At 50.1% G+C, this 12811-nt stretch overlaps 1 protein-coding gene across 1 annotated transcript in view; it reads left to right on the forward strand.

Annotated features, from left to right (window-relative positions):
• The window catches only part of LOC132567468 (A disintegrin and metalloproteinase with thrombospondin motifs 10-like), a 101633-nt gene extending 89806 nt beyond the window's left edge, over positions 1 to 11827 (forward strand). The window contains exons 23-24 of the mRNA XM_060233144.1: positions 10240 to 10321; positions 11046 to 11827. Of these exons, the coding sequence (XP_060089127.1) occupies positions 10240 to 10321; positions 11046 to 11827 (864 nt within the window). The remainder of the gene's footprint in view (positions 1 to 10239; positions 10322 to 11045) is intronic.
• The last annotated feature ends 984 nt before the right edge of the window (positions 11828 to 12811 follow it).

The raw sequence follows: 12811 nt of genomic DNA on the forward strand, positions 1-12811 counted from the left end.
TAGTGGTTAAGTATGCTGATTCTTATCTGCGAGAACTGGGTTTGATTCCCCACTCCTCCAATTGCTCCTGCTGAAATGGCCTCGTCTTGGGTCAGCCATAGCTCTCACATGGGTTGACCTTGAAAGGGCAGCTCCTGGGAGAGCTCTCCCAGCCCCAGCCACCTCACAGGATGTCTGTTGTGGGGGAGGAAGGGAAAAGAGATTGTAGGCCGCTCTGAGACTCTGTCCTTGAAAGGGCAGCTTCTGGGAGAGCTCTAGGGTTACCAGTCCCCAGGTGGGGGCAGGGGATCCCCCGGTTTGGAGACCCTCCCCCCCGCTTCAGGGTCGTCAGAAAGTGGGGGGAGGAGAGGGAAATGTCTGCTGGGCACTCTATTATTCCCTATAGAGATTTATTCCCATAGAAAATAATGAATTGATCTGTGGGTATATGGGGCTCTGGGGGGGCTGTTTTTTTGAGGTAGAGGCACCAAATTTTCAGTACAGCATCTAGTGCCTCTCCCCAAAATATCCCCTAAGTTTCAAAACGATTGGACCAGGGGGTCCAATTCTATGAGCCCCAATCCTTCATTATTTCCTATGGAAGGAAGGCATTGAGAAGGTGTGCTGTCCCTTTAAATGTGATGGCCAGAACTCCCTTTGGAGTTCAATGATGCTTGTCACAGCCTTGATCTTGGCTCCACCCCCAAAGTCTCCTGGCTCCACCCCCAACGTCCCCAGATATTTCTAAATTGGACTTGGCAACCCTAGAGAGCTCCCTCAGCGCCACCCGCCTCACAGGATGTCTGTTGGGGAAGGAGATAAAGGAGATTGTAAACCGCTCTGAGACTCTGATCCAAAAAGAAGAGTGGGGTATAAATCTGTGCTCTTCTTCTTCTAAAGAGGTGTGGGACCTAACAGCTGCTTTTTAATACATGAACTCCATTATTTATCAGATATTTCCTGGTCCCTTTCCAGTATATCCCTATCGTTTCCCTTGATTTTAGCTTTTTGGAGTGCATTGAGTAACATATGAGGTTTTAACTTGGTGATATGCACTGATATTATTTGTTTTGTCTTTTGACACTTATTATTCACAACAAGCTAAAATTGCATTTTACACGGAGAGTTTTTTCTTTCTGTTGTGGCTTAGTCTCTCCTCCATGGTCCCGTTTACATTGTGACAAAAAAAAAAAAGCCCTCACAGGGATGAACCAATCAGACGTGCTCAAACACATTCTCTTTCAAGCTGGAACATGTCTTTCACGCAAGCTGGCAGCTGCTTCGGAAGCAGCTTAGATGCATCCAAACAAACCTGAATGCATGCATTTGGCCGGATTTTTAGGACACCTAAAAAAGGTAAAAATAGTCCCCTGTGCAAGCACCAGTCGTTTCCGACTCTGGGGTGACGTCGCATCACAACGTTTTCACGGCAGACTTTTTACGGGGTGGTTTGCCATTGCCTTCCCCAGTCATCTACACTTTCCCCCCAGCAAGCTGGGGACTCCTTTGACCGACCTCGGAAGGATGGAAGGCTGAGTCAACCTGGAGCCAGCTACCTGAACCAGCTTCCACTGGGATCGAACTCAGGTCGTGAGCAGAGGGCTCCGACTGCAGTACTGCTGCTTCACCACTCTGCGCCATGGGGCTCTTAAGGACACTGCTGCACTCTGGCCTTCCTTGCTGAAAAATATATGCATACCGGGTCAAAAAAATTATACGCTGCCTTCATCGATTTGAAGGGTGCTTTTGATTCAATAGATAGAGCCCAACTATGGATCAAGCTAGGTCACCTGGGAATGGACCCTCGTCTGCTGTTTCTCTTGAGGAAACTTCATTCTAATACCTTTTGCCAAGTGAAATTTTCTTCTAGCGGTGATTTGACTAGCAAAATCCAAGTGTTAAAGGGGGTTAAACAAGGTTGCGTGCTGGCCCCGCATCTTTTTAATTTATTTTTAACTGACCTGGCACAATTTTTGAACCCTATTAACGGTCATCCGCCTAAACTTGCAGGCCGAGCGGTCCCCTTATTACTTTATGCCGATGACACTACCATCCTCTCTTGTACAAGAGTGGGCCTGCAAAGGTATTTGAATGCCTTTTATGACTACTGTAATTGTAATTCACTTTCTATCAACTATGCCAAATCTAAAGTAGTTGTCTTTTCAAATTGCTGGAGCCCACAGAGATGGTTTATTGGCAACTCAACAATTGAGCAAACAAAAAAATTTAAATACTTGGGGATCACTTTTAATCACAAGTTAAGCTGGGTTTCACATCATAACAACACCGTCAACTTGGCTAAATGTTCAGCTGCTCAAATTAAACAGTTTTCCTTTCCAAGGGGCAACCAATTAGTTCCAGCAGCTATTAAAGTGTTCAAAGCCAAAACGCTTGCCCAAGCTCTCTATGGTATCCCTATATGGATCTCAGCTTTTACCAGGAAAGTGGAGGGCATTCAAGCCTCATTCTTTAGACAAATTCTTGGTTTGCCAAAATGTGTGTCCTACTTTGCTCTCTGCTCTGAAGTGGGTCAGTCTTTGGTGGAGACAAAAGCCTGGATTGCAGTGTTTAAATTCTGGCTCAAAATTCACTTTAGAACAGATCCCAACAGCCTTCTTGATTGTATGAAAAGAGACCCATATATTTCATCCTGGACAGCAGTGCTTCTGTCCAAACTCAATCAATTGGGGTTAGAGGTAGATGATTTTTCTACCTCTGATGAGTCATATATCTTCAGATGTATTAAATTGAGACTGTGGGAATCGGAGGAAACGAAATTACGGCCAACTGACCCTTATATTTGCTCTCCAGCTTCCTTAGGTCTCTATGCTTTCTGTGGCAAAATGCCCAATTATCTATCAGACTTAACCACTCCAAGTCATCGCAGGGCATTTATGCTGGCTAGACTAAATGCATTTCCCTCCAAAGTTTTACAAGGGAGATATCACTCTTTAGCCGACAGACTTTGCTTCTCTGGAGCGAATACTCCTGACTCAATCCAGCATATATTGCTTGATTGTTCTTTTTACCATAACCTCCGCAAAGATTTATTTGGCAAGCTTTCTCTTTCCCCAGATTTGTCTGTTCTGCCACCCTGTTATTATTTATTGAGTGATACTGAGGGGGTGGTTAGTGAGGGCTGTGGCAAAATTCTGGCTGGCATCCTTAAATTTAATGCTGACCACGTTTGAATGCATCTGTAAGCTCGGTTTCATTTTGATCTTATCTCCAATGTTTAATTTTTTATATCCTGTGTATTTTTATCTGAATCTATTATGCCATTAAAGGTTTGGTATGGTATAAACATGCGGACAGATTCAGGCAGGCGGCTGTGCTGGTCTGAAGAAGCAAAACGAAGTTAGAGTCCAACGGCACGTTTCAGACCAACAAAAGTTTGTTCAAAGTGTGAGCTTTGGTGTGCATGCACACTTCTTCAGATACAAACACGGGGGAGCGCCACAGCAGCGGATTATAAGGCATTCCAGATAACTTGTGTGGCAAAAGAATTGGGCTGCATGAGAGTTTTAAAAAAACATTTACGGCCACATAGCCAAGGAATGCTGGCTTAATAGCTCCTTCTGACCATGGCTATTGTAACTCTCGGAGTGTGCATGTATAAGAACATAAGAGAAGCCTTGTTGGATCAGGCAATGGCCCATCCAGTCCAACACTCTGTGTCACATAAGAACATAAGAGAAGCCATGTTGGATCAGGCCAGTGGCCCATCCAGTCCAACACTCTGTGTCACCTAAGAACATAAGAGAAGCCCTGTTGGATCAGGCCAATGGCCCATCCAGTCCAACACTCTGTGTCATATAAGAACATAAGAGAAGCCTTGTTGGATCAGGCCAGTTGCCCATCCAGTCCAACACTCTGTGTCACATAAGAACATAAGAGAAGCCATGTTGGATCAGGCCAATGGCCCCTCCAGTCCAACACTCTGTGTCATATAAGAACATAAGAGAAGCCATGTTGGATCAGGCCAATGGCCCATCCAGTCCAACACTCTGTGTCACATAAGAACATAAGAGAAGCCTTGTTGGATCAGGCCAGTGGCCCATCCAGTCCAACACTCTGTGTCACATAAGAGAAGCCCTGTTGGATCAGGCCAATGGCCCATCCAGTCCAACACTCTGTGTCATATAAGAACATAAGAGAAGCCTTGTTGGATCAGGCCAGTGGCCCATCCAGACCAACACTTTGTGTCACATAAGAACATAAGAGAAGCCATGTTGGATCAGGCCAATGGCCCATCCAGTCCAACACTCTGTGTCATATAAGAACATAAGAGAAGCCATGTTGGATCAGGCAATGGCCCATCCAGTCCAACACTCTATATCACATAAGAACATAAGAGAAGCCTTGTTGGATCAGGCCAGTGGCCCATCCAGTCCAACACTCTGTGTCATATAAGAACATAAGAGAAGCCATGTTGGATCAGGCCAATAGCCCATCTAGTCCAATACTCTGTGTCACATAAGAACATAAGAGAAGCCCTGTTGGATCAGGCCAGTGGCCCATCTAGTCCAACACTCTGTGTCACATAAGAACATAAGAGAAGCCCTGTTGGATCAGGCCAGTGGCCCATCCAGTCCAACACTCTGTGTCACATAAGAACATAAGAGAAGCCCTGTTGGATCAGGCCAATGGCCCATCCAGTCCAACACCCTGTGTCACATAAGAACATAAGAGAAGCCATGTTGGATCAGGCCAATGGCCCATCCAGTCCAACACTCTGTGTTACACAGTGGCCAAAAAGCCCAGGTGCCATCAGGAGGTCCATCAGTGGGGCCAGGACACTAGAAACCCTCCCACTGTTGCCCCCCACAAGCATCAAGAATACAGAGCATCACTGCCCCAAACATAAGAACATAAGAGAAGTCATGTTGGATCAGGCCAGTGGCCCATCCAGTCCAACACTCTGTGTCACACAGTGGCATCAGTGGGGCCAGTGTCCATCAGTGGGGCCAGAACACTAGAAGCCCTCCCACTGTGCCCCCCAAGCACCAAGAATACAGAGCATGACTGCCCCAGACATAAGAACATAAGAGAAGCCATGCTGGATCAGGCCAATGGCCCATCCAGTCCAATACACTGTGTCACACAGTGGCAAAAAACCCAGGTGCCATCAGGTCCATCAATGGGGCCATTACACTAGAAGTCCTTCTACTGTACCCCCCCCCCCCAAGCACCAAGAATACAGAGCATTGCTTGCCCCAGACAGAGAGTTCCATCTATATCCAGTGGCTAATAGCCACTGATGGACTTCTGCTCCATATGTTTCTTCAGTCCCCTATTGAAGCTGGCTATGCTTGTAGCCACTGCCACCTCCTGTGGAAGTGAATTCCATGTTCTTCACCTTTTGGGTGAAGAAGTACTTCCTTCTATCAGTTCTAACCCGACTGCTCAGCAATTTCATTGAGTGCTCATGAGTTCTCGTATTGTGAGAAAGGGAGAAAAGCACATCGCGGCACACCTGCGCTTTCTAGCCCTTTTGGAGGCCGTTCCATGCCTTCCTGAACTGAACGAACCAACCGACATGAATTGTTCAAGAACATTTTTTTAAAAAACACAAAATGAGCCAAACCACTGAATTGGGTAACCCGGGCCAGCCCTAGACTATCAGGCAGCAATGGTGGAGGGGAGATACAAAAAAGTGCAGTTCCAAGAACGATTATGTCCCTGCTGCAATGATGGTATAGTATCTTTAGTCCATGTCATAAATTCAGGGGTGGCCAACGGTAGCTCTCCAGATGTTTTTGCCTACAACTCCCATCAGCCCCAGCCAGCATGGCCAATGTCTGGGGCTGATGGGAGTTGTAGGCAAAAAACATCTGGAGAGCTACCATTGGCCACCCCTGTTTTGACTGTGAGGCTTATATTGATCTTTGCAAAGTACTTCTATTTTCCACAGCCATACCTTTAACCAGTAAAAAACTGCAACTCCTTAAGAATCTTCAAACTCAGACAATGATATCTTGAAACTCACAGAGAAATGGAGAGCCAGTTTGGTGCAATGGTTAAGTGTGTGGACTCTTATCTGGAGAACCAGGTTTGATTCCCCACTCCTCCACTTGCACCTGCTAGAATGGCCTTGGGTCAGCCATAGCTCTGGCAGAGGTTGTCCTTGAAAGGGCAGCTGCTGTGAGAGTCCTCTCAGCCCCACCTACCTCACAGGGTGTCTGTTGTGGGGGAGGAAGGGAAAGGAGATTGTGAGCCGCTCTGAGACTCTTCGGAGTGGAGGGGGGGATATAAATCCAATATCTTCATCTACCTCACAGGGTGTCTGTTGTGGGGGAGGAAGGGAAAGCAGATTGTGAGCCGCTCTGAGACTCTTCGGAGAGGAGGGCGGGATATAAATCCAATATCTTCTTCATCTTCTTCTTATTGAGTTCATTACAGCAAATGATATTCAACCATACAAGCCTGAATATCTTGATCTTCTCTACTTATAAGTTTTTAATAATTTTCTTCAGTTTTGTTTTTTGTTTCTTTTCCTTTTACTAGTACATTTTTATTTCTCTCCGTTTTTCTACCTTCCTTTTCATCTACTGTGTTAGTCGTGGATCACACCTAATAGTAATTACTCAGTGGTAATTTTTGGAATAATCTGTAACAGTTTGCATAAAAATTATTTAGGCAGTTAAGAATTCTTAGCAATGCTTACTCAATGGTTTAATGATAATATGGGTTTAATTAGATTGATTGTGTTTTGATGCGGGAATTATTTCCTTCACTTTAATCTTGTTTTCATCTTGATCTCTCTCTCTTTGGATAGAAAATGGTCTACATATCTAGACACATCTATATAACTTAAAATTCTTACTAGATATTTTATTGTATTTATGTAAGTATTTATGCTTGTTTATAACGTGATTCCATAAGGAAAAAAAATCTTGACAATAATAATAATAATAATAATAATAATAATAATAATAATAATAATAATAATAAATTTTTATCTATATCCCGCCCTCCCCGCTTAGGCAGGCTCAGGGCGGCTTACAAGACATGGTACATATACCATGATATAACAATAAAATACAATTAATACAATAAAAATACAGTTAAATACAAATTCGTAAATTTAAGTTAGATAAATAATTTAAAACCAGTATAAATTAATGGTGCTACAGTTTCAGTACATATATGAAGATGGCTTGATATCATTGCCAAGACTCCACCTTAAAAGGCAAGTTGGAAGAGGGCGGTTTTACAAGCCCTATGGAACTGGTTAAGATCCCGTAGGGCTCGCACCTCCTCTGGTAGCTGGTTCCACCATTGGGGAGCCATTATCGAAAAGGCCTGCCCCCTTGTTGTTTTTAGCTTGGCCTCTCTTGGCCCAGGGATTTTCAGAAGATTTTGCGAACTAGATCTCAGTGCTCTGTGGGGAACATATGGAGAGAGGCGGTCCCTAAGGTAGGCAGGTCCTCGGGCATATAGGGCTTTAAAGGTAACAACCAGCACCTTGTAATGAACTCGGTACACAATTGGCACACAATAAGAACCCTGAGGTTGCATACGAATTAGCCAGATTTGGCTGGCTTGCCACAAGAATAAGAAAAACTCTTATAATTCTAATAATAATAATAACGCTCTAATAATAATAAGGAAATGACTAAACACCTTTCCTAATCTGTTTGCTGTAACTGCCATGTTCTATTATGGTTGTAGTTTTACAACAGTATTTTATGTCTTTTTATGTACGGTTTTATGGTCATTCAGTTTTAATTTTGTATGATTTTACTGTTTTAAATGCTGGCTTAGACTGTGAATAAAATAAACTGAGCAGGCACCCTAGGTAAGGCTAACTTCTGACACACACACACACACACACCCTCCTCACACAGATAAAAGGAAAGGAAAGGTCCCCTGTGCAAGCACCAGTTGTTTTCGACTCTGGGGTGACGTCGCATCACGACATTTTCACGGCAGACTTTTTATGGGGTGGTTTGCCATTGCCTTCCCCAGTCCTCTACACTTTCCCCCCAGTAAGCTGGGGACTCATTTTCTGGACCTCGGAAGGATGGAAGGCTGAGTCAACCTGGAGCCGGCTACCTGAACCCAGCTTCCGCCGGAATCGAACTCAGGTCGTGAGCAGAGAGTTCAGACCGCAGTACTGCAGCTTTACCACTCTGCGCCACGGGGCTCCTCACACTGATAACCAGTTTTCAAAAACAGAGGAATTATGGGGAAAATGAAAAGCAGAAAAATTGACATTGCTCCCTGCCCAGGTCACTGAGTCATGTGGGGGGCACCCAATGCAGCGCCACCCCAGAAGGCCGGCACTCTAGGCAATCACCTACTTTGCCTAGTGGCAGGGCCAGACAATGAACCACGAAATGAAACGAACCATTTTCACATCCGGTGCCCATCCCTACTGAGGACCCCAAAAGAGGCAGGGAAGGAGGGAGCATGCCTGGATGCTACTCCTCTTGGGGATCCCCCGCCCTCCCACTTCAACGGGAGGGGGGGATCCCCTCCTGATGTCAGGAAACTACTCCAGCTGAGGATCCCCAAGGAACATTTCTGTTGAAATATGAATGTCATTGGTGGTATTATTATTATTGGTTCCGCTGAATCAGGGGTGGCCAAACATACTTAATGTAAGAAGAAGTCGACGACTGCAGATTTATACCCCGCCCTTCTCTCTGAATCAGAGACTCAGAGCAGCCTACAATCTCCTTTCCCTTCCTCCCCCACAACAGACACCCTGTGAGGCGGGTGGGGCTGAGAGAGCTCTCCCAGAAGCTGCCCTTTCAAGGACAGAGTCTGAGAGGCCTACAATTTCCTTCCCCTTCCTCCCCCACAACAGACACCCTGTGAGGCAGGTGGGGCTGAGAGAGCTCTCCCAGAAGCTGCCCTTTCAAGGACAGAGCAGCCTACAATCTCCTTTTCCTTCCTCCCCCACCATAGACACTCTGTGAGGCGGGTGGGGCTGAGAGAGCTCTCCCAGAAGCTGCCCTTTCAAGGACAGAGTCTCAGAGCGGCCTACAATCTCCTTTCCCTTCCTCCCCCACAATAGAACCCCCGTGAGGTAGGTGGGGCTGAGAGAGCTGTTCCAGAAGCTGCCCTTTCAAGGGCAGTCTCAGAGTGGCCTACAATCTCCTTTCCCTTCCTCCCCCACAACAGACACCCTGTGAGGTGGGTGGGGCTTAGAGAGCTCTCCGAGAAGCTGCCCTTCCAAGGACAGAGGCTCAGAGCAGCCTACAATCTCCTTTCCCTTCCTCCCCCACAATTGACACTCTGTGAGGTGGGTGGGGCTGAGAGAGCTGTTCCAGAAGCTGCCCTTTCAAGGACAGAGTCTCAGAGTGGCCTACAATCTCCTTTCCCTTCCTCCCCCACAACAGACACCCTGTGAGGTGGGTGGGGCTGAGAGAGCTCTCCCAGAAGCTGCCCTTTCAAGGACAGAGTCTTAGAGTGGCCTACAATCTCCTTTCCCTTGCTCCCCCACAACAGACACCCTGTGAGGCGGGTGGGGCTGAGAAAGCTCTCCCAGAAGCTGCCCTTTCAAGGACAGAGTCTTAGAGTGGCCTACAATCTCCTTTCCCTTCCTGCCCCACCATAGATACCCTGTGAGGCGGTTGGGTCTGAGAGGACTCTCACAGCAACCACCCTTTCAAGGACAACCTCTGCCAGTGCTATGGCTGACTCAAGGCCATTCCAGCAGGTGCAAGAGGAAGGAAGGAAGGAAGGAAGGAAGGAAGGAAGGAAGGAAGGAAGGAAGGAAGGAAGGAAGGAAGGAAGGAAGGAAAAAATCAACTAACTTTCAATGCATTCTCCAAATTGCCATCTGGCTTGGCTTGGAGAACTGATTTCAAGAGACAAATGTCTTCTCCAAGCTGGCTGGTGGAGCGGTGGGGGCTTCAAGAGCCACACAATATGTGTAAAAGAGCCACATGTGGCTCCTGAGCTGCAGTTTGGCCGCCTCTGCGCTGGATGATTTTGATCAGGAGTGCCCAGGAAGGCAGTTCCTGCTGGCTTGGGTGTGGCCTAATATGCAAAAGAGTTACTGCTGGGGGTTTTCTACCCCCCCCCCCAAAATAAGCCTCGATTCTGGAGGTCATTTTGGGTCCAGAAATTAGAACTATTAACAGCAATACTTCTGCCATGAACCACTTGCAGAAGGATGCAAATGCACACCCCCAAGGGAGCACCCTGGAGTTCCCAGGGAGAAAAGCTGTAATTTCCCCAGTGTCTCCCCCCCCATCCTTTCCCTTTCCTTTTGGAGTGCGCTCCTTTGCCAATGACTTTGCCCAGGAGTTCCAGCATTCCTCTTCTTCTCCCCCTGCAGGGTGGGCCGAGCCTGGGAACGTGCCGGTGAGTGGCCCAAGGCCGCCCAGTGAGTCTGGGGCAGAGGTGGGGGGTAGGGTTGCCAATCCCCAGGTGCGGACAGGGTATCCCGCAGTTTGGAGGCCCTTCCCCTCGCTTCAGAGTCATCAGAAAGTAGGGGAGAGGGAGGGAAATGTCTTCTGGGCGCTCCATTATTCCCTATGGAGACCAATTCCCATAGGGTATAATGGAAAATTGATCGATAGGTATCTGGGCCTCCAGAGGGGCTGTTTTTTGAGGCAGCGGCCCCACAATTTGAGTATAGCATCCGGTGCCTCTCCTCAAAACACTCCCCGAGTTTCAAAAAGATAGGACCAGGGGGTCCAATCCTATGAGTCCCCCAAAAAGGTGTCCCTATGCTCCGTTATTTCCTATGGGAGGAAGGCCTTTAAAAGGAGCACGGTCTCTTTAAATGCGACGGCCAGAACTCCCTTTGGAGTTCAGTCCGGCTCGTCACACCCTTGCTCCTGGCTCCACCCCCAAAGCCTCCTGGCTCCACCCCCAAAGTGCCCTGGCTCCACCCCCAAAGTGCCCAGGTATTACTTGAGTCGGACTTGGCAACGCTGGGGAGGGCGCTCCCTCCCCGAGTCCCCCCGGGCCGGGCAGAGGAATTTCCTCTTTGGCTGCGGCTGGAGCGCAAGACGGGGAGCCTGGTGGGGCGGGGGGCGCCGCGGCTTCTGCCTTCTCCCAGCCCCCTCCGCTCCTTCCCCCCTTCTCCTTTCCGCTCGGGGTAGCCAAGCGCACCGAGACCGGCCTTCGTCTGGGGCGTCATCGGCGGAGGAGGAGTTGGCGGGGAGCGGAGAAGCCCTCTGGCCGGGTTGGTGGCGGGCGGGCAGGCGGCGGTGCCAAATCCGGGGGTGGGGGGTCGCGGGGGGGGGGTGTTGCGTTATTGCGCGCCGCGCCTCCGGAGCCCCTCTCCGCGCCCCGCCGGGGGCAGCCCTCCTCGGGCGCCAACTCCACGCCCGCCGCCTTCGCCCTCCTCCTCCTCCTCCTCCTCCTCTCCTCCGCCCCGCTCGGAGAAAACTTTCCGCCCCGAGCGAGCGAGCGAGGCCAGCCGGGCGACCCGAGCGCCGCAGCCAAGGTAAGGCGCCCGCCGCCTGCGCCAAGGAAGCGCCCCGGCGAGGGCGCACGGTCCGGCCAAGGCGAGCCGTCTCCTCTCCCTCCGGCCGGCCGATCCGGGGCAGGGCAAGGCCGGGCGCTCCCTCGGCCGGCAGCAGCGGCAGGGCCTTTCGCCCGCGGCGCCCCTTCCTCTGCAGCAGCCACCGCTCGCCCCGGGCCCGGCCGGGTTCTGGCTTCGCGCCTTGGCGCGGCGCCTCCGGGCAGCGGAGCGCGGCATCTCCAGCCCTCCCCCGGCCAGCTTGCCGGAAAGGAGAAGCCCTCGGCGCGGGGCGCTGCAAGGGGAGCCGCCGAGGGAACGCCGGGCCGGGAAGCCCGGCAGACGGGAGCCGCTCAGGGGCCCAAGTTCAAGCCTCTCGCCCGGCCGATGCGCGCCGCCCCGGCGGTGGCCTTTGCCTAGCCCCTTGGAGAGCCCCACACGCAAGCTGACTGACGTGGACTCAGTCCCGGATAGAAGGCGGCTGCCTGCCTTGCTTTGCGCGTGTCTTTTGGCCAGCAGCAGGCGGGGGGGGGGGGGTCCATTAGCGCTTGACCCCCTCCGCTGACCAAAGGATCAGTTCAAAGGGGGGAGGGTCAAACATGCAGTTCCGGGGGCCGAATCAGGCCCTTGGAGGGCTTCGATCAGCCCCCCCCCCCCAGCAACTGCCTGTCATCTGCTTCCTTCTCCCTGTATCTCCCTTCCTTCTGCGTAACAGCTTGCTTTGCCAGGCTTGCTCAATCGCACAGCAGAGCTACAGAGCAAAACCTCTATTTCCTCCGTTGGCTGAGGCTCCTCCCTTGGGGAGGGAGGAATAGCTCCTGTTGCCAGGCTCTCTCAGTTGCACAGCGGAGCTACTGAGCTAAGCCTCTCTTCCTTCTATTGGCTGAGGCTCTCCCCCAGGCCCGTAGCCACGGGGGTGGGTGGGCGGGGGGGCACTACCCCTCTATTTAAAAACCCCTTCCCCCTGCCGGGCCCCTCCATGGGAGGGCCTCCAGAGCTGCTGCTGCTCAGCGGGGGTGGCGTTTGCGCGACCTCGGTGCAAACGGGGCCATGTGGTCCCACTGGCCTTTCCCGCACCACAAGGGTGGAGGAGCGCTCTGTGCAAACGTGGCCATCTGGCCCCATGCCCCCCCCTTCCAAATTTCTTACCTCGGGGGGCCCTCCACCCAAAGTTTTCTGGCTACAGACCTGCTCCCCCCCACCCCAGTCCCCTGGCGAAGGAAGGAAAGAGCCAGAGCTTCCTTGGCCCAGTTCCCTGGATCCCATGGGAGAGATACAAAGAAAGCGCCTTTAAGACCAACGAGTGCTAACGTTTTAAGCATGTTTTAAGTTTTTAAAAAAATATATATTTGTGCTTGTGTTCTTTATAAAATATATATCTCTGCTACCTAATCTTAAATAGGT

This window comes from Heteronotia binoei, chromosome 2 (assembly GCF_032191835.1).
Source record: "Heteronotia binoei isolate CCM8104 ecotype False Entrance Well chromosome 2, APGP_CSIRO_Hbin_v1, whole genome shotgun sequence".
Lineage (NCBI taxonomy): Eukaryota > Metazoa > Chordata > Lepidosauria > Squamata > Gekkonidae > Heteronotia > Heteronotia binoei.